Source organism: Cucurbita pepo, chromosome LG10 (assembly GCF_002806865.2).
Source record: "Cucurbita pepo subsp. pepo cultivar mu-cu-16 chromosome LG10, ASM280686v2, whole genome shotgun sequence".
In the NCBI taxonomy this organism is placed as follows: Eukaryota; Viridiplantae; Streptophyta; class Magnoliopsida; order Cucurbitales; family Cucurbitaceae; genus Cucurbita; species Cucurbita pepo.
The window spans coordinates 5,959,463-5,980,491 of NC_036647.1; the positions used below are offsets into that span (position 1 = coordinate 5,959,463).

General features: G+C 35.5%; 2 protein-coding genes across 2 annotated transcripts; one reads left to right on the plus strand and one right to left on the minus strand.

Moving 5' to 3' along the window:
- Positions 1–425: 425 nt before the first annotated feature.
- LOC111803294 (probable galacturonosyltransferase 7) lies at positions 426–14,193 on the minus strand. Its single transcript, XM_023687632.1, has 9 exons — positions 13,621–14,193; positions 13,068–13,099; positions 12,749–12,808; positions 8,140–8,215; positions 7,992–8,041; positions 7,605–7,903; positions 2,133–2,490; positions 1,524–2,045; positions 426–1,223 (listed from the first exon to the last, which is right to left on the minus strand). Exons 1-9 carry the CDS (start codon positions 13,781–13,783, stop codon positions 957–959), a joined length of 1,827 nt encoding a protein of 608 aa, XP_023543400.1. The 5' UTR covers positions 13,784–14,193; the 3' UTR covers positions 426–956.
- Positions 14,194–18,279: 4,086 nt separating this feature from the next.
- LOC111803261 (E3 ubiquitin-protein ligase PUB22-like) lies at positions 18,280–20,660 on the plus strand. Its single transcript, XM_023687590.1, has 3 exons — positions 18,280–18,538; positions 18,583–19,077; positions 19,855–20,660. Exons 2-3 carry the CDS (start codon positions 18,597–18,599, stop codon positions 20,643–20,645), a joined length of 1,272 nt encoding a protein of 423 aa, XP_023543358.1. The 5' UTR covers positions 18,280–18,538; positions 18,583–18,596; the 3' UTR covers positions 20,646–20,660.
- Positions 20,661–21,029: the final 369 nt, after the last annotated feature.

Consider the following 21,029-nt stretch of genomic DNA (forward strand, 5'->3'; position numbering starts at 1 on the left):
TTAACTACTTGAATTATACTTAAGTTTCTAGTAAAAGTCGAACCATCTCACTTCAAAGTCAAGTCACGGGAGAACAGTTAACGAATCCGTACTTTTCAAACTCAAACTCAAACTCCAGTTATTTCCAGAATATACCAACCATAGTAATAAGCTAAGGAACACAAAAGAAAACTTAGAAAAACTAATTCAAAACCCTAAATTTTAATCATTGGAAGAAAGAAAGAACATTCTTATCATGGCAGAATCAAAGTTGAGCTCATATATCATCTTTAAAGGGAACAAAGGAGGAGAATAAAATACCTGGCTTGGAAGCTGGAAGTAGTAATATAGGCTGAGAAGAATGATTAAGAGAGTATTGTAGCTGCCACAACTTCCAATGTGTATCATTATAGCTGTGCTGCACAATCAGAGTGAAGAAACAATGCTTGACAAAATAGGCAAAGTGCCTTCCAAATAACTCTATAATCAAATTGAATACGAATTGTCAAAAGAATTTAGCTTCAATAGAAGCGTGAGAACCTAATCTAACTATATTATATGTATATTTATATATTAATATGAATGACATCAACTGACAAATAATCCTGTTAAGGCATAGGACAACAAGATGTTCTCATCCAAGCGAATCTTGCCGGATGAATATTAATTGTAGCCTTTGGGTGTCTTTGCCTTATTTGCCACACTTTCCAACTCAGATTCTCATTCAACAAACCAACTAGCAGACTAAAACAGAAACCTCAATCGCTTTCTCTTCTTCATCAAAATACCACAAAACTCATGATATCAGAAATCACCACAAGCAAACTTGATCAGGATGAAGCTAGTAGTTTATTTACCGAAAAAAATGAGTTCTCTGTTGTGCGGGCAATCCCATTTGTCAACGAAAATTATACTTGATGAGTTGAGCCCCAGATTTCATGAAATATGTAGTAGACGGTGGTAGAATCTTCGACTTATCACGGATTTATGTTACACTTGCTCAAGAACAGATCTTCTCTGTCTAGAAATTTCTTCCAGTGAGCTTTGTATTTTGGGATACCCAACTCCAGCCAAGGTTTCAAATAGCCATTATAATGCAATGTTGCAGCCTTTTTGAGGTCTTGGACATTATGCCTGTAGACATGACCTAACCCATATAGAGACCAGGAATCATGAAGGGGGTAGATCATCCCCTGAAAAGTAAGCAAGCTTGCACGCAACACATCAGCATTAGTTGATCCCTCCTGCATCATCAGCTTTTGGTCAATAAATGTTACGAGAGAAAAGGAAGAGTCGGATAAAATATCGTTCAAAACAACTCAACTTTCAAATTTATCCTTGATCAATCACCAAAAATATTAGAAGCACAGGTTGAAAGACGTTGAGTACGATGCAAGAAACAAAAATTATCAGCAGATATATCATATAAAAGACATGACAAACATAAAATAGGCTGGGCATTGGCTTAAGTTTGCAATACAAAATATTATAGAATCTTCTATGGAAGATTCCTGATCAGGAAGATTAAGATTCATGGGACTTACCTCCTTGACCAAACTACGGAAAGTTTGAGAAAGATCAAGCTCTCGCCACTTCGCCAGATCAATTACATTCAACCCTGACATCCAAGTGCAATCATTTTGATTGTAACCGTTCTCACCCAGAAAACTTTTCAGCTCACCCAACCTCACTTGACAACACTGTGCAGCACCATTAACTTTTCCTCCCATATCAAGGCTCCACAAGTCTGATAAGTCTCGCTGGACAACAACATCATCCTCCAGAACCACAACTTTATCCAGGCTCTTGAATATTTCAGGAAGAAGATAGTGCAAATGTGAAAACATTGAAATGTATTCGGTCCTAGAGTGAGTTAAAGTATGAAAAGAAATACGGAACTCTTGAGGCAAAACGAAAGTCATATTTTCATGATCGTCAAGTTTAAGATGCTCAACATTTAATACTTCAATAGTTGCCTCCTTATAACTATTCCTCGAAAACCAGAGTTTCATGGCAAAGTAATTCTGCCCATCAGTCAATACATGAAAAACCTGGTTTCCACTTTCCTAAAACATGAAGGAGTAGTTATCAGTGTCATTTTGATATGTAATGCAAATAAACAGGCTAAAAGTACAAATAAACATTTAACTCACTTTTGCATGTGAAACGGTTGAATTGATAACCACTGATGATGCAAGTATATTATTCGAGAATATTATATAATGGTTCAAAGTGGGATCTGCATATTTCTCTGCCTGTGAGAGCTCCAAATTGGTTGAATCAATCCTAAAATATTCAACAGTTAGCTGCATAGACAAGCAATGCAGGCTCTTTGGCATGGTCTGAACAGCTAGTTGGAAGAGAAAGGCACTCTGCTTCATGTGAAAATCGGCTTCATCCTCGGTCATATCAAATAGCTGTCGGAACTTTTTGTCCACATTAGAACACTCCAACGGGAATGATTTAGCTTTGGTTATTGTAGCTTCCATCTTCAGTGACCTTTTCTCTATCCTGATTAAGAAATTGGAGGCATGGAAAGTTTTCCAAGACAGAAATATGAGGATTTCTTAAACGAAGATTCAATAAACTAAAAGGGAAAAAAAAAAACAAAAAAAAAGGTAGTGAAGCATCCAGATACAACAGAGACTAAATTGTTATCCAATATGCTCGTAGTTTTTTAGTTTGCATAATATATATGAATTTTCATCTCCTTCAAAATATGTGCAAGCATGTAAGCCGACATGCTATAGCCTTCAGGGAAAAGTAAGCTATTTCAAAATTGAACTTCGTGGTCAATATATTGAGCCTCTCCTTACGTTTTGAGAGAAAATTATTTTATAAAACTTGAGAGAGAAAATGCATAGAAAACATTTAAAAAGACATGTAGATGACAATTGCATTAAAATATGTAGGTAAGAGAATGTACAACACTTGGTCGGAGAGAGGTTCAATAACTACTTAGTCCCTTTCAGTAAATTATAATGCATTTCCAAACTAGCAGGCATGAACATGGAAAAGAATGAGGAGCCATACACTTACAAAGTGACATGCAAATGAAAACAAACAAACAAACAAAAACTAATTACGCAATATTGACATTGGGTGGTTGAGGATGGTTTCGGGATGCAGGCATTATCGACATCACTATGGACAGGCAGGCCCAAGACGTTCTCCCCACTTAAATAGTCGACGACCCTATCAATAGACGAAGCTTGAACCCTTCAATCTTCTAATCCAAGCTTCCAAATCTTCGATGCTCCCAACTTGTTTTTTCATAGGGAGGTTTTTCCACTTGACAACGAATTCTTAAACCCTCCGTATGGGTCTTTCAACCTTCCTAGTTCTCTCGGCAAGGATCTCTTCAATATCTTTGACATCTCTTTGTTTTAGGTCGATGCATGTATGACGATGGAATTGCAACCATAATTGTTAGGATCGGGATGAAACAGCTTTAAGTTACTCACACGGGTTGCTGAATATATTTTCATTCATGTAGGCAACACCACCCTCTAAGAAGTAGCTTCGATCTTCTTGAGAATTTCTATTGATCCTTCATATTTTGTGATTAGTTTTTTTATCTTCACAGCTATGAAAATCAGGTACATTCTACTCTTAGCTTGATGAGACTTGATCTCCAGTTTAAAACTCCAGGGGACAATACTTCTTGCCTGCCCACTTTTTCACATGTTTGGAAGCCCTCTCTAAATAAGCTCGAGCCATTCTTATGTAAAGTTTTGCACTTGATTCTTCCAACATGTGAATGATCAATGATATGAGGTGAGGATGATTGTCTTCTACTCACGATCTCAAAAGTGCTTTTTCTAGCGTATGAATCAACATGACAATTAAAACAAAATTGGGCCACATCCACCGACTGGAGCCAATTCTTTTGATGAGCATCAACAAAATGGTGTAAATATTCTTCGACCAAGTAGTTGTTCTATTTGTCCATCGATTTAAGGGTGATAGTTTGAAGATGTATTCATGGTCTTCCAAAAAACTGTATACAACTTGATCTAATACATACTAATAAATCGACCATCTCTATCACTAACAATACTTGATGAGATGCCCCACAATTTAGATGGCATACTTTGATAACTGATCTATGATAATCAAGATGACTTTTTGTCCCCCTACTTCAAAAGGGTTGAATTTGTCAAAGCAAGGTAGACCAAGGACACCTTCCCAAGGTCTAATTAGGACCGACAAAGGTTTGAGGAGTCCCAACACCTCGACCTTTTCGACATGTCTTGTTGGCAAATGAGACAAATCTTGGTATACTGCATAACATTGTCTTGTTATTCGACTAAAAGTAGCCCTTAATAGTGCATATGATTGTTTCCACTCGAATGGTCAGCCCTTTAAGTACCATGACATCCATGTAGCAGCTTTATCCTTAGGTCTTCTGCTCTAGGTACATATAACTAATTTTCTTTTTTTCAACAATAAGTTTCATTCGACCAAAATTTGTCTAGTCTACCTTGCATTGACTAACTCAGCAACAACTTTGGCTGAAGAGTCTTTTTGTACATGTTCTTGGATGATGGCGTGCATCGAACCATTGACTACACTTGCATGGATGTGGGTTAGGACATCGACAACTTGATTGCTCTTTCCCTTCTTATGTTTGAACTCGAAATCAAACCCGGCTAAGGACTTTTCCCATCAAGCTTACCTTGGCATCAATTTTGGTTGATCAATGAAATGATAGATAGCACAGTTGTTCGTTTTCACAATGAAACACAACCCCAAGAAATATTATCTCCAGACTCTAAGACAATGGACAGCAACCTACATTTCCTTCTAAGAGACCATGTATCTCCTCTCAACGTTCTTCAACTTTTGACTTCCTTAGGTGATGAGGCTTGGATGAGAACACCACCTAAAGAAAAGTCATATGCATCATCTCTACCTCAAATGGCTTCATCACGTTGACAAATCTGTGGACAGGCCAACCACAACCATGTGTGGTCTTTCTTCAACAACACTGTTAGTGGGGCGACTCGTCTAGAATATCCTTCAATAAATCATAGATGGTAATTAGTCCATCCTAAGAAGAATCGTAGTTTTGTCATGGTAGTGGGGGCTTTCTTCCACTCTTGAGTAGTTTTTACCTTATCACTATCCATGTTGATTTGTCACATTCAATGATATGTTCGAGGAAATTAATACATTGTTGAGCAAAAGCACATTTCTCTTTCTTCACATATAATTGGTTTTATCTCAACTTCTCGAAGACTAGGCGTAATTGCACCTTGTGTTCCTCCAAAGTGGCATTGTGTACGATTGTCGAGGTAAACAATGACAAATTAATCTAGATGTTCATGAAAAAAACTGGTTCATCAAGGGACAAAATGTAGTTGAGGGATTGGTCAAGCCAAGGCATTACCAGGAATTCAAAAGCCTCATATTTAGTCACATGGGAGATCTTGGGCTCATTGCCCTCAACGATACTTGCTAATTTCCTAATCGCAGGTCCAACTTCATGAAATACTTAGCTCCATGAACTGAGATAGGTTATGTATTGGTTGTATCATGGACCATCGGTATGGCCATGAGAATCTCTTTAACTACAAGGCTGAAATCATTCGTATGCCACTGTACTGTTTGATGTTCATTGAGAACAATGTGGGATTACACTTTGCTAGTGGCATTGGAATGATCTTATGTCCAAGGAGGAAGTCCATCCCAAGTACGACCTTGAAGTCGTCTATTCGAACTACCATAGGTCCATCTCTTACGACCATATTCCCAAATTCAAAGAGACCCTCTTGAAGACCCCTACTAACTTCTTCCATCTTCCCAATGTCTCTTTCTATCTTCAATCTGAGTCTACGGGCTTCTTGGCCGGATATGAAGTTGTGAGTCGCACTTGAACCGATCAAGGTGTTATTACTTGACTGAGAATTGAGTACTACATCAACCCTTCTGAAACACTTCTTTTGGTTCGACTTTTTTTCTTCTTTTTTTTTTTTTTTTNTTTTTTTTTTTTTTTTTTTTTTTTTTTTTTTTTTTTTTTTTTTTTTTTTTTTTTTTTTTTTTTTTTTTTTTTTTATGGCCGACCAGTACTTCAACGCTCCAATTTTTACAGTGTCGTCCTCTTCCTTCTCGACTGCAGTGTCAACCTTAAGGTCATTACAGCCTTATACCAAGGCCTGAAGGGCTGTAAGGACAACTCGGTGAGGGCACGCGTAAAGTCTATGGGGCGGCCATGTTTGATAGTTCCATGGGGGATAAGACCCTCGAGATGGGCTTGTATTCATGTTATGGAAACGTTTATTCGTTCCCCCATTTGGTCTATCAATTCCTCTGTTTGTATCCTCGTTCCTCTGACCCATAGGCTTGAAAGATTTTCTCTCAATATTCCAAAGTGGTGTATGTTTCTTTTGATAGCTTGATTGCTACTATAATCTAAGAGACTCTTTGTGGCAGCCAATTAAGTGACAAGATCTTGAACTTTTTGTTCATATAATGTTCTTGCCCATGGTTGTAATCCATCAACAAAGCACAATATCTTGTCCTTTTTATATATATCTAGGATATCCAGCACCATAGTCAAGAATTTCTTGCCATAATCCTTTATACCCCCAATGTGTTTCAGTTCGTGCAGTTTTCGCCTAGCTATAATTTCAACATTTTTCTGGGAAAAACTCAATCCTTCACTTAAGGTAACTTTCAGCTCTTCTGAACAAGTCCCTGAAACCTTAGAAGTACTACTCAACATCAAAGGTTAAATTTCTTAGTTCCTCAAAACCACAATTCCTTTGAAAGCCCCATGATCTGCAATCTTCAACTTATTGAGCTTGACCTAGGGTATGATCTCTACAACCTCCATGGTCACATTCACTCGAGTATTCATCTCGACAATCTCTACTTTGATGGCATCTATGGCCGCTCTAAAGCCTTAAGTCAATTTGTTAAACAGTTTTAACATGGTCTTGTTCAAACTATCTAGCTCTTTGACACATTCTTCTATGTGTGCAACAGAACTCCTGGAGCCATCTCCACGCTTGAAGCTAGTAGGTCATGTCGTTTTATCTTCATGAAATGAGAGGGAATCAAAGGTTAAGGATAAACTACACTCAGCAAACTCAATTAGATACCAAAAATTGTTTACTGTAAAGCCAGACTATAGTCGTAATTAACAAGTATTAGCAAATAATAAAAGAAATAGACTTCCCTTGCTAATGAAAACTAGCATTGACTTCTTTTTATTTATTCAAGCTTTTCTGGATAAGAGAGGCTCAGGCTAGTTTTCTTTGGATAAAAGAGTTTTGATTTGGCTAAAATTCCATTTCTTCTATTGGTGTTCACTTTATAAATCTCTCAGCCGTTCAAATTCCTCTGTAATTAAGGTGGTTCATCTTGAATGCAAGGGTAAGTTTCAAGGTTGTGGGCTTGCTTCTTTATCATGTGTAATTTTTGTTTCTTTGTTTTGTTTCTTTTCGCTCTTCTCTCTCTAGTCTGTTTTACTTATATCCCGTTCCTTTTCAAAAATTAACAGAGGATGGGGTGGTGCATGCAATTTCCTCTTCAGAGGAATTTTAGGTTTGGATCCAGTGTTGTAATTTTCACTTTTCATCCTTTTCATCAATAAAATCATAAACACTACCACAACTTACTGTAGTGGAAGGTCAAGATCTGTGGTTGATTCACTCAAGATACGTTCCAGCTCTTGAATATTTTGCTTCATTTCTTGAGTCAACTTGCCTTGGTCCGGAAGTTTTGCAATGCTAGGATAGTATGCTCGCGCAACAAAAAGCTGATCCTTCAATTTCTTTACCATAGAGTCTTTAATAACTTCTCTATTTTCCTGTTGCCAAATACAATAGCTCCCAAACTTCCACTCACACGGTTTTCCATTTTCGTCAATGGAAGCCATATGTGGGTCAGGTTGAACTCTACCACCAACTTTGGTAATCTGAAAAGGCATACAAAAATTAACCACAAAAACCAATTGAAATCCAGAAGCAGTATATAAGTTCCATCACAGACTAACACATCCATACATTTTCATGGGTATGCGTTGGTAGGGCATCAACTTTTGGAGGCTGTAAACCTGTAGATTTTTTAAACAATAAGATTTAAGTAACAGTTATGCCACACAAGAAATATTATTGTCTAAATACTTGCATGAAAGAATTCACTCCACCAAACCTTTTGCTTCCTGATTCTCGTGTATGAAATCTTTAATGTACTTCTTAGGTTCAGTGGCATGTTTCTGAAATGCGTCCTGACAATATGACCAAAGGCAACTCAAAGCAATCACCCTAGCACTATCTTTAAATGCCAAAATGACGACTCTTTATCATAATAATTTATCTTAAACATCAATTGCATAAGAGAATATAAAAGCACATACATCAAAATGCCAATCTATTATTAATCTTTAAGATTGAGATAAATATTAAGAAAGAATAATACCAACAAGTGAATACATAGCACACACATATTAATGTGGATGTATGTATGAACAATACATACACTGAAGTAGGACAACACCAGCTTCATGAAAAAAATAAGAAAAATAAAAAACTAAATATGACAACTGAAACCCAAGTCTGCTGCTACTATCTGTTATTTTATTGGTGAATGATATAGTGTATATTGTTGGTTTACATAAAACTGGTATCAATTAACCAGTTGGGTAAAAAAAATCTAAGAAGTGAACACTACAATCTACCAACCATGCATATATCAGTAACTGATATATGCTTTCAGGTGGAATGTGGCACTTCCTATGAATATGAGAGCTTCGACTATTCTGGCAGGGGAACCTTCGAAGAGAGAAACAACTGCTCTTTCAATGAAAGATACGCTCCCTTTTGTAGTTAAGGTTATCTCTCATGCTGTCTCTTGGCATACATACATTTACAAGTTATAGCTTGAACTATCTTTTTAATAATTCATCATACCAATGAAATATTCCTGATTCCTAAAAAAAGTATAAATCAACCAAAAATTAACTTACCCAAATGATTAAAGCAGATACAAAATTTCATCAAAATGATAACAAATATCAGAAGAGTTAGAGACGGTTTTCACACAGAAACTCATCAGTTGTATCCAAACAGGATTCAGGTCTTCATGACCAAAATTTTCAAAGTCGTTGACTGTTTCATAAGTTCCCTTCAGACTATCAAAAGAATTAAGTCCTCACATTCACTTTAGACTATCAAAAGGAGTAAGTTCTCACATTCCCTTCAGTCTATCAAAAGGTCTAATTTTTCACCTTAAGATGGTAAGTAAATGTGATCTTCTACTTGGTGCATTAGCTGTATAATTGGATCCAAGTGTTTTAAAACTTTCTTTTTTTTTTTTTTTTTTGCTGGTATCAAGTTTTTTCTTTCTTTTTGTTTTTGTCTTTTTTAAAGAGAAAATGGTTCGTTGGGATCTGAATTATAAGAACAAAACACCGAAATTATATTACAATGTAAAGAGAAACTACATAAATTATAAACCTTTGGCTCTCTCTCTTCCACAAAAGACTTCCTCGAAATTCTGCCTACTCCCAAACTCCATATCTCTCTCTAATTCCACCCCAACAACATGTCCAGGTTTTACAGATATGCCACTCCATAAACTTCCTAATATAGCCTCCTAATATTAAACTGCCCTGGTCAGCCGACCTTGTCCGCACTCATAGTAATATGTCTAACTTCTTTTCTTTCTCATTTTTTCAAAAAAATTAATTTCGGCCTTCTTTGCCTATTCAGTCCTTATAAGTCAAAGAACCCCAAAAGAAAACGATCCCACCAAAGAAAATTGGCCCCAAGTCAAGAAAAGAAAATTAGTGGTTGCCACACATACGTAACTTTTCAAAAAAAACAATCCACAGGCCCATTGGTCTTCCACGCTTCCATTACACCCCACACACACACACACTTCATCCCTAAGCCAAACCTCTAAACTCTTTCTCCCGCACGTGTTTTAGCTTTCCATCTCTGACACCCTCTTCTTTGCAACTTCTTCGTTGTCTACTCTTGCAATTCTGGCAATGTGTTCACGAGTCTCTTGTAGCCTTCCATTGGAAACTTCAAGGTCCCTCTCCATTTACACATAGGTTTGCAATTTCCTCCTCCAGCTTCTCCTCAACCTACTGCCCTAGTTCTTTTCTCTACCTTTTCCCTTCTCTAATATTCTTCACAAAACTTCCAAATTCAAAGGATTTCACACCAATCTCACCTACTTTTTCTCCCCTTTGGCAATACCACCACCTTCAATTGGTGGCTGTTCCTACAATAAAATCTATCCCTCGTATTGTTGAATGGGCAACAGATAAAGCCAAGGAGCTCCTGCAGCTTATCTTCTGTGTTGATGCCCGCGTGACTAAGTTTCCAAATAAAGAACAATACTCACTTTGGGCTTTTTCCTGTCCATATATGACTAAAAACTGTTGGCGATGAATTCAGATGATGAGGCAAGTTTAGCACCTAGTGATTTATACAAAAAGTACCCGCCTTTTTCCAAATGTTATCCCCAAAAGTCGGCCTGTCAGTTGGTGAAAAAAAAGTGAGGCGAACCCACTCATCAATTTCATCTTCTTTGAAATTTCTCCTCAATCAGGGATTGGGAGTTCTAGATTCAGCATTCCAAAAGGTGGCAATGGAGTGGAGGCTTCCTTTTCAAGAGTTAATGTGAAGAGGTTGGCGAATTCATAATTAAGTGCTTGCCTCCCAATCCAAAAGTCCTTCTAGAAGAGAGTTTTATCCCCCCCATTCAACTTGTTCAAATATGGCTAAATCAAATTCTTCTCTTTGTCAATGCATTTCCAAGGGCCCTTTGATAGTTCAATAGATTTTGAGCCCGATTTGAAATCTAGGTGACATGCCATATTTAACATGATCAATTTCCTCCAGACAGACTACTTTTCGATGTGGAACTGCCATATCCATTTTGCCAAGAGGGATTGTTTCTTCAACAAGTGGATATTTGAATTAGGTTATAACTACAAAACAAATTAGAAGAAGTAGACCAAGTAGAAGCAAATAAAGTAACCAATTCCCATAAAAAACTCCCAGCTGGACTCTTGATTGTGAAAAAAATATCAAATTTCTTTTGAACCAAAGGCTCCAAAGGATTGCAAATGCCTGTTCGACTAATGATTGGTTTAGTAGATTCAGCTAGTGTTTTATGGTTTGCTTGCCACCATCTAGTCAAACTCACCTTCGCTTGCAATCGCCTGATATCTTCTGAATCGGTTGACACCATGTTGATCTAATCTGATTCAACCTGTCATTTTCCACATTCGATGATCCTTTTTCTGCTTCAACCAAACTCGATTAGCCTTCATCCTCTAACTTATGTTCTTTTATCTCATTCATTGCTCTTATTTGATTGTTTATTTCTTTAAAACGGATTCTTCCATTCATCTTTAAATCATAAGAGTTCCAAATGCCTTCAAGTCCATCTTCACAACTTTGCCAACAACATTTGCTTATTCTACAATATGTTTTACTAGAGTCAATTGCTGCACCTCCAACAATAATATCTCTAAATCAGGACTTGTGGCCAAAATTGATGATCTAATACCAAACTGCTAGGATCCAAATTATAAGAATTATAGGAATTAATCAAGTTCTTGCCTTTTCAAACCAATGGTGGAACAGATTGGAGTTCTCATCCCAAGCAACAAGTCATTTAAGGCCCCAACAAGATGTTAATGTGGTTCTCATCCCAATTAATAAATCTCCACTCCATTCTCCTTCCCCCTTGTTGAATAACCAATGGAATCAAAAGTTCTCATTCCACTCCATTTCACTTGTAGATGCCTCAGAACCCTTACCAACAAAATTAAGGTCGTCTAAGTTCATGGCAGCAAAGCAACTGGGTAATATTTCCTTCGGTTGTTACATCAAAACCCCAAGAAAATTCAGAATACTATTGTTGGCAAAGTTGCGAAGATGTACTCTATAGGAATTTGGATTTCAGCTGTGAACTACATCAAGATTCCCATTTTCTTTTCAACCTTGAGCTCACTGGCCATTTGAACAAGAGAAGTTTCTAGAGAGAGAAAAAAAAAGGTATACAATGAGCTGTCGCAACGGACAACAAATACCCCATAAGTGGTTGAAGAAAGCACAATACAGATAAAGGGAATCAAGAATTCATCTGTTGGTTCAAATAGCATGAGCAAAAAAAATTTAGGTACAATAAATGGTGGAGAAGTAGAACCATTCCATAAGAAATACCCTCTTATGTGAAGCCATATGAATCGTGTTCCAAATGCCTGTACTTTTTAAAAATCTAATGCTATCAAGTCCCTTCCCTAAACCTCCAATTCTGTCAGTTTCATTGTCTCTGAAAGATTCAAAGCGTTGAAGGGAAAATGGAAGAGGAAAAGTCAACAAACCAAGGAATTAACTTTAGAGAAGGCAAGAGCTCAGTGTATCAAAGGGCAGATTAAACAGAGAAAATAAAAATTCTGCAAAATAAAAGGCCTTTGTCGAATAGGAACTTGGATTTCAGGTGGGCTGATAAGTTGCACAATTATTCACAAGTTCCATTGTGCTATACTCATATTAAGAAAATCACAATTTCAAATCCTTCACTGTTGGGTAATATATTACATGCATTTTCATGAAAGAATTTTCAAAGATCTATCCCCAAATAATTGGCACAACATATTCATGTAAAGGTCAACGTATCCACAACTGGTCAATAACAAATAAATCCATTACAAGAATTGACCAAGCACTATCTACTGCTGATACAAAGGAAAGCAAAAAAACACTAATATGCGAAGAGAACTAAGAGAATATCATACCTTGGGAAGAGTTGGTCCAAATTTTCTGATGACTTCATCTACATGACTAGGTTGAAACCCCTGTCATAAAAAAAACGTTCACGAAACTAAAATAACGGGACAATCGACATAACCTTCACAATGGAGAAGGTTATCTAATCCATTCAGATCTTTTTCTTCCAGTATCGAACCAACTAAAATCAATTTTCAGAACATTTTCTTCCCTTACCACAAATACACAGAATGGTACCAGTAGTACAGAAATTTAGAAAACCAATGTAATTTGTTTATAATATGAGTTTTAAAAACAAATGTCGCAGCCACAAATATTAGTCCTTACTGGTTTTGAATTTTGTGAGTCAAATCCGTATCCTGCAGAAGAAGAACAGAAATGGTGTTAGCAAAATACTTGTCTTAAATAAAAATATGTACTAGAGGAAAAGAATCTCTTCTAAGGAGAAACTGAGGAGGGGAAATGTTGACAAGCCTGACTATGTTGGGAATATCAATAGGGACATTGGCGCAAAAGAGAACAGGCAGATGAAAGATTATAGTAAAGGGAAAAGGCCTGAATTGCTTCTTATCCTAATTCACGCGGCATTTGTCAAGGAAATCCCAGAAAGAATCAGAATGGAGGGAGAAGGAGACAGTTAAACAAGAAAATGCCGAAAGAAACAAGAAAATCGATTCGAAACATCATCGAATTTCAAATAGAACGAGCCAAATAAAGGGTGAAACCGATGGGGGACGCGAGATCTAGCAGAGCGTTAAACAAAGAGAACAGAGAGTGTACAACAGTAAAAGCTACGAACAGATCCGATCAAGAAACGTCAGATTCAGCACAGTTAAGGACTAATTCGATTAAAACAAAAAGAGAAGAGCAAACAAGTTACCCGGAGAGTGAAATCCATTGTAGAGACCAAGCAAAAACACAAGAGGCACAAGCATTGAGAGGATAACGAGGCCAAGAACTCCGATCACGAGTCCTCTCCATCGTCTTTTCGCCGGAAATCCATAAGCAGAACCCCCGCTCCCTACACCACCGCCGCCCTTCATCTCCGCCACACTATTCTCTCTCCACTATTGATCGATAATGTATAATCTTCCTCTTCCCAAATCCCTCCCCCCCTCCACCTTCTGCGATTATCCTATTCTTACCGAAGTGATTACGAGGGCAGGGAAAAGAATCTCCAATAGAGTTCAAGCAGAGTTGTGATTTATACAGATCAGGAAACAAGAACTGTACATCAAAACTCTATGATATACGACACTTTTCTCCAGTAATCCGAAGAATTAACCGTTCTTGTCGTTGAACTTAGAATCCCCACTGGTTTTCGTTTTCATTTCTCCCGTTCCATCGCTCACTGCAACGGATCAGATACGAATTCCTCGAAGTGCGTTCGGAGAGATTTGGTGCGTGAAAGTACGAGCAGTGGCGAGTGGGAAGAACATGAACCTGTGATTGATTTGGGTGTTTTTCTTTTCTTTTTAATTTATTGTTAAATTATATATATTAATTTTTGTTTATTTTCCTAAATTTTAGTATAATAAATCTATATTTAATAAATATATTTATATTTTCGTCATTTTATTTAGATTTTAAAATACATAAAATTTAATAAAAAAATTTACAAATTTAAAATATTTAAATTTACTAAATTATTACAAAATATAATTTATATACTAAATTATTATTTTCACATGAGTTTGAAATAAATATTACCAATTATAATTTATAGACTAAATTAATATTAGTTCATATTTTTAAATTTGTAATAATTTAATTTCGGTTCTAAAAAAATATTATTAAGATTTAATGAAATTTCTTATCGTCTAGATTCATAAATATAAATTTTTAATTTAAAATCATATTTAATATAAATTTTAATTTTTTATTTAATAAATCAATTAATTTTAAATTTTTTTGAAAAATCAACCTTTTATCAAATAATTTTAAAGCTTAAATATTTTAAATTATTTTAAATTACAAGTTTAATCTATGCACGTGTCTGAGTATATCTGTAAATCACATCAAAAACCGCTAATATCCATTTAATTAATTTAATTATATAAATGGATTGTCAAACCTAATAAAGTGATACATTATTTATTAATCATAGATTATTAAAGGGTTAAAGGGTCAATCAATAAAGAAAAATAATAAATGTAATTTATGATATAATAATCTAATAAACGAAAATTATATTATTTATATCTAATAATTATAGATACTCTTCATTAATAAGCGTATCTAAGTATGCATAAAGCATTAAAATTCTTTACTTTTTATTTATTATTTTTAAACTAAATTAATAAAAATACTGTTATTTCTAAAATAAAAAAATAAAAAAAACCACATTTAAACTTAAAAAAAATAATAATAAATAAATAATACTTAGATTTTATTTTAAAAATACTATTAAATTTTTAGACTTAGATTCAGAAACCGAACCACAGTCTCGAGAGGCTAACTGCTCGAGCGTCAGGTTTGGAGCCATAGTTGGAGCAACCAACCCACGAACCCTTCGACCCACTCCAGCACACAACTCATCCTTCACGTTTGAAGTTCACATGCTCACCCCCATCAGCGAGCAAACCCAGTCTCTAGTTCAGCTTCACTCACGCAATTTGCGGCGCCATCTCGACTCCCCAAGTCGACTGCGTAGAATGTGTTCGATATCCCTAATTGTGGTCGACTGACATCCCTCGACTCACTTGTTCTCGTGCAACTCTAAGTTGTTCTCGATGTCATTTTACTATTTCGGACCGTTCTAAAGTCATTGTTGACATAATTAAACGCATTATACACCATAATATTATGCACGCTCCTTTCCCTCCGTGATTTCCAACAACATGAGTGTACGCTAGCCGAAAGACAGACCCATGAGAAACATATACGAGCTCATCTAGTGGGTCCATGAGCGTGTGCGTGGGTTGTGAGTAGCGTGTGCAAGAGAAATACTATAGCGTGTGCAAGAGAAATACTACACATCCAATTTCGCTCGGACCGGAAAGTAGAGATCAAGGCCATGATGTCTTATGAGAGGATAGGTCCCCACCATGATTGTCTGTGATTGCATTTCCTAACCTACGTAGAGAACAATTCATCAAAGCTAATCTACAATGAACCTACTCAAAACCCAATGTCGAGTGGATCTGTTTCAATAAGCCGATGTGAAGGGTAATTTCGAGCAATACACTACTCACGTCATCGTGACTTATGAAAACGTGTTAGCACCTGAGGTGATCTATAGTTAATCCGTTCATGTTCGGAAAACAAATCTTGAAGGGCTAAATTCGTAATTTCAACAAAAAAATTTAATTAAAATTCACTCACTAAACTAATTTATTTTCATGGTTTGGATATGTGAAAGATGGTTGGAATTTTAAAATATTGAAAAACCAACCAATTTGAATAAATATACAAATAAAACAAACAAAACCAAACCGGTTGCGCAGTGAGCATTTTTGACCGTTACATACGGTTGGTCGGCATATACATCGTATGTTGTTGTTTGTTATATATATATATATATATATATTAATCAAAATTTCGGCCTTATTTTACACGTTTTATATTTGTGGCCGACTACACGAACCATATTTTTAATAGTACTGGTCTTGTTTTTAGTATTGTTAAGGATATTTAGTAATAAATTATAGTTTCTCATATATATTATATTTGATATTTTATTATAAGGCAAATATCTAATATTTGTCTTATTACCATAGGTATCTTTTCCTTTATTGTTATTTCCATTTATTACTATTTTCATATCCTTGTAATTTATATGATTATAAATAAGATAACTTTCACATCATTCAGGTGGGGTGAATTAATCAAACATTCTTAAGTATTATCGATGAATATGGGTGTGTACGGGTTGGATTAGAAATTTTTTCGACCAACCCGAAATTTCGAGTTAATTGAGTTAGTGACCTGAATGATCCGAATAGTGTTCATAACCCACTATTGTCGAGTTGGATAAATTTGGGTCATTGAGTTCTTCATTTTTTTAATTATTTATAAAAAAAAATAAAAAAAAAACTTACTTACCCACGATAAATATTATTTTAATAATTAAAATTTTGTGAAAAAAAAACGTTACAACGCACCATTAACATGAATATCAACCCTATATTTGAGATGGTTAGGTTGACTTGACCAAAAAGTTTCAACCTGTAAACCGGACCGTTCCGAAAATTCACCCCACTCTTATGGTTTGGGTTGGGTGATCTTGGTTGTATGAGTCATCAAGTCATATGAACGGTCCAACAAGGGAAGATTTGGACCTACCCGTTAAAAAAATATTTTAATCGTATTAAATAATTGAATCACTTGATATCGTGATAAATTAAGTTAAGAGGCTAAAATAAAGTATATTAAACATATAGATATAACATACCACTGTTCGCTTCTTAAGAATGAAAACTATTCCAATAGACCAACACGAGTCCTTTCGCATGTTTGAACCTCACTCACGTACATCTCATAAAAATTCGGAGGTCATCAAATGTGAGATCCCATATAGGTTGGAGAGGGGAACGAAGCATTTCTCAGAAGGGTGTGGAAATCTTTTCCTACCATACTGTTTTAAAATCGTGAGGCTGACGACAATACGTAACGGACCAAAACGAACAATATCTGCTAGCAATAGGCTTGAGCTGGTGTACCAAACATAGAATTGTTTCAAATAAAAACATCCTAACCATGAAGTTACTATGAGACTTTTTTAGTCATCTTATTTTCATGATGGCTCTCATTCGAATGTGGTCTCAATTCATTCATGTACCGTCCCAACCAACANGACAATTTTTTTTTTTTTTTTTTTTTTATTTAAAAAAGTGAAATAATAAATTATTTATGTGTTCTATGACAAAGATACTTTCCGTTGACAATTTGGGAAGGCAAATGCTTATCCTTTTATCTCCGCCGCCGCCGCCGCCATTTTTCCATTCAAAAAACATGTGCTGAAATCCACCTGAAAAGAAATGGAAACCAATGAAATTTACACGTCAATAGATGCTTTAATTATATATGTATCATATTATTTATATCATTGACCGACTCAAAAATCGGTTTATTTTATTAAAAAAAGCTCGATTTAAAATCTATCTGTTTTATAGTATATTGAAATAAAATTCTTAAAAAATTTCTACGAGTTCATCTGTGTAAGAGACATTCTCGAGTGATTTCGTGATGTTTCGAGCAGCTTTGTTGAGAACTCCAAATCGATCGAATAATTGGGTTTGTGGTTATTCTATGAATTCACGTAAAAAGAAGACCGGACTAAGTAAGTTCTTGGGTTATTGAAAACCAGGAAAGCCTAATTTGAGGACTCGAGAAGGCTTCCTTTGATAGAAGGTTCACGTCTCCTATTTCTCATAAAATATTGTTTAGATTATTGAATTTTCAATTTTGTAGTTATTGAATATTTGAACATTAAAAAGTGTCTACTAAATTTTTAACCTCTCGAAATAAAATTTTAAATTTATACGTAGATAGTTTATTAAATACAAAATTAAAAGTTAATACGATGATTTTACGGGCACGGGAAATGATTAATTATATGTAATACACGTGTATATCATGGTTTATTTTGACCAAACCGTAGGCGGTTTTGTTTGGCCATGTGGATAACATCCAAAAGTCTTCTCTCTCTCTCTCTCTCTCTCTCTCATATCTTTGTTTTTCCAAGTTTGACTTTCTCTCTCCTTTGACCGACAAAATTATATAAATTAACGACCAAGATCCTCTCCTCTCCGACGGCCTCAATTTACAACTTCCCAACAACTCTCTCTCTCTCTCTCTCTGAATCTCTCTCTAAATCTCTCTCTCTGAATCTCTCTCTAAATCTCTCTCTCTCTCATGGCAGAATTAGATCAAGAACTTGATCCTCCTCCCTTCTTTCTCTGCCCCATCTCTCTCCAAATCATGAAAGACCCCGTCACCGTCGCTTCCGGCATAACCTACGACCGCGAAAGCATCGAGAAATGGTTGTTTTCAGACAGACACAAGACGTGCCCCGTCACACAGGTCGTCTTGTCAAGCTTCGACATCACTCCCAACCATACTCTAAGACGAGTCATTCAAGCTTGGTGCACTGTCAATGCTTGCAAGGGTATCGAGAGGATTCCGACGCCTAAGCCACCGGTCGATTGTAAGCAAGTGGTTCGAATTCTTGCAGATGCCAAGTTGTCTCCGTTCTCGCAACAGAATTGTCTCCGACGACTCCGATCTATTGCAGCGGGGAGTGAATCTAATAAACGTTGCATGGAAGCTGCTGGAGCTGTGGAGTTCTTGGCTGGAATTGTGTGTAATTCCACCAACGTGGAATTCAGCTCAGAAGGTATTATTACTATAATAAATCCAAAATGTTAAAAAAAAAAAATATATATATATATATATATATATAATTATTTGATTTTTTTAAAAAAAATTTAAGCTTATTAAAGTATTAAAAAATAAAAAAAAGATAGCTTTTTTTAAATAAATAATAATAATAAAGGATTCGTTTTTAAATTTTTTTAAAAATTAACTTAAAAAAAATTTAATTTTCAATATTGCCTCGAAACAATTCAAGAAATTTAAAATTTCTTACAATTAATTTTAATTTAAAAAAAAATTAAAATTTTCAGCAATTTTAATAATTTCTTACACGCTATCTAATTATTTAAACCGAATTATTAAATTTTATGACATAAAAATTAATTAATTTATAAAAATTTTGAATATGTCACTAATTTATTAAATAAATAAATAAAAAGTTTAAAAATCTATTAAATTAATATAATTTAAAACTAATTAGAAGAAATATTTTAAATTTTGTGTGCGTTTCAAAAATACATTTTTAATTTTAATTTGCAACGTTTTTCTTTCGTTTTTTTTTTTTTTTAGGGTTTCAAAAATTTCGAGTTTAAATCATTTAAAATTTTAAGCTAAAATTGAAATTTAAACGATTTACGAGTCTAGATCGTTTAGAATTTTAGATCAAAACTGAAATTTAAACGAGTTAGGAGCGATTTCGAACGAAAATTTCAATTTCGATCCTAGAACTCTTATTCTAAATTTGTAATTTGTGTAGTAAAAGTTGAGAATCTAATATTTGATGAACATTGTTGAGCAGATTACGCTTACTTGATTGACGACCAGTTCGCGAATTTGGGGGATGAGGCTTTGAGCATTCTTTACAAACTTCAAATCTCCGAATCCGGCCTGAAATTTCTACTCGCCAACAATGGCGGCATCTTCGTCTCAACCTTAACCAAAATCTTGCAAAACGGAACCTATGGCTCCCGAGCATATTCAGTAATGCTTCTAACTTCAATGTTCGAAGTTGCAGATCAGATTCAGATCCTCAGCCTAAACACCGATTTCTTCGTCGAAATCGTCCAAATTCTGAAGGATCAGATCTCGAAACAGGCTTCGAAATCGGCATTGAAACTGCTAATCGGTCTTTGTTCGAGTTCCAGAAACAGAGTTAAGGCGGTCAAAGCCGGTGCGGTTCCGGTTATGATCGATCTCCTCCTCGATCTCGATTCGTCAGAGAAGCGTTCGTGCGAGATGATTCTCGTGACACTCGATCTACTCTGCGGCTGTGCCGACGGTAGGGCGGAGGTATTGAATCACGCGGCAGGGATCGCTGTTGTATCGAAGAAGATTCTGAGAGTTTCGACACTCGGAAGCGAGAAGGCCGTCGGAATCTTGTGCTCTATCGCGAGATTCTCGGCGAGTGAAAGCGTCGTCCAGGAAATGATGCGGCTCGGAGTTGTGACGAAGCTCTGTTTTCTGCTTCAGGTCGTCGGCGCCGGAGGCAAAGCGAAGGAGAAAGCGAAAGAGATTCTGAAGCTTCATGGTCGGACATGGCGGAATTCTTCATGTTTGCCTTCGAGTCTGCGATCTTCTTTTCCACATTAGGGTTTGTTTTTGCCCCCAAAACTTTCTTTATTTCAATTGATCGAAATTGGTTTATATATTAAAAAAATTTGTACATATTCTTTGTGTAAATCATTTGTTAATTATAATATTAATTAATGTATTATTTATTTATGGGATTAATTAAAAAAAATAACCCTAAATTTTATAAAATACGGTTAAAATAATATTTTAAACTTTTAAAAAAATTAAAAATAAATGAGAATAGTTAATATTTTATTTTAATAATTAATTTTTTTCGAAACTAAAATGCAACTATGATTTAATTTTTAAGAGTAAAAAGACGATTTTAGAGCTTATACATATTTGAAGTTTCGGGAGTTTTGTATGTTTTTTTTTATGACGATGGAGGGTAAGTAAGTGTTA

Coding starts and splice junctions, on each gene's coding strand:
- LOC111803294 (XM_023687632.1), bottom strand. CDS start 13,783: ATGAAGGGCGGCGGTGGTGTAGGGAGCGGGGGTTCTGCTTATGGATTT. Junction 7,904..7,991: donor CAACGCATACCCATGAAAAT/GTATGGATGTGT, acceptor ATGCCTTTTCAG/ATTACCAAAGTTGGTGGTAG. Junction 2,046..2,132: donor CAACCGTTTCACATGCAAAA/GTGAGTTAAATG, acceptor TTCATGTTTTAG/GAAAGTGGAAACCAGGTTTT.
- LOC111803261 (XM_023687590.1), top strand. CDS start 18,597: ATGGCAGAATTAGATCAAGAACTTGATCCTCCTCCCTTCTTTCTCTGC. Junction 19,078..19,854: donor CGTGGAATTCAGCTCAGAAG/GTATTATTACTA, acceptor ATTGTTGAGCAG/ATTACGCTTACTTGATTGAC.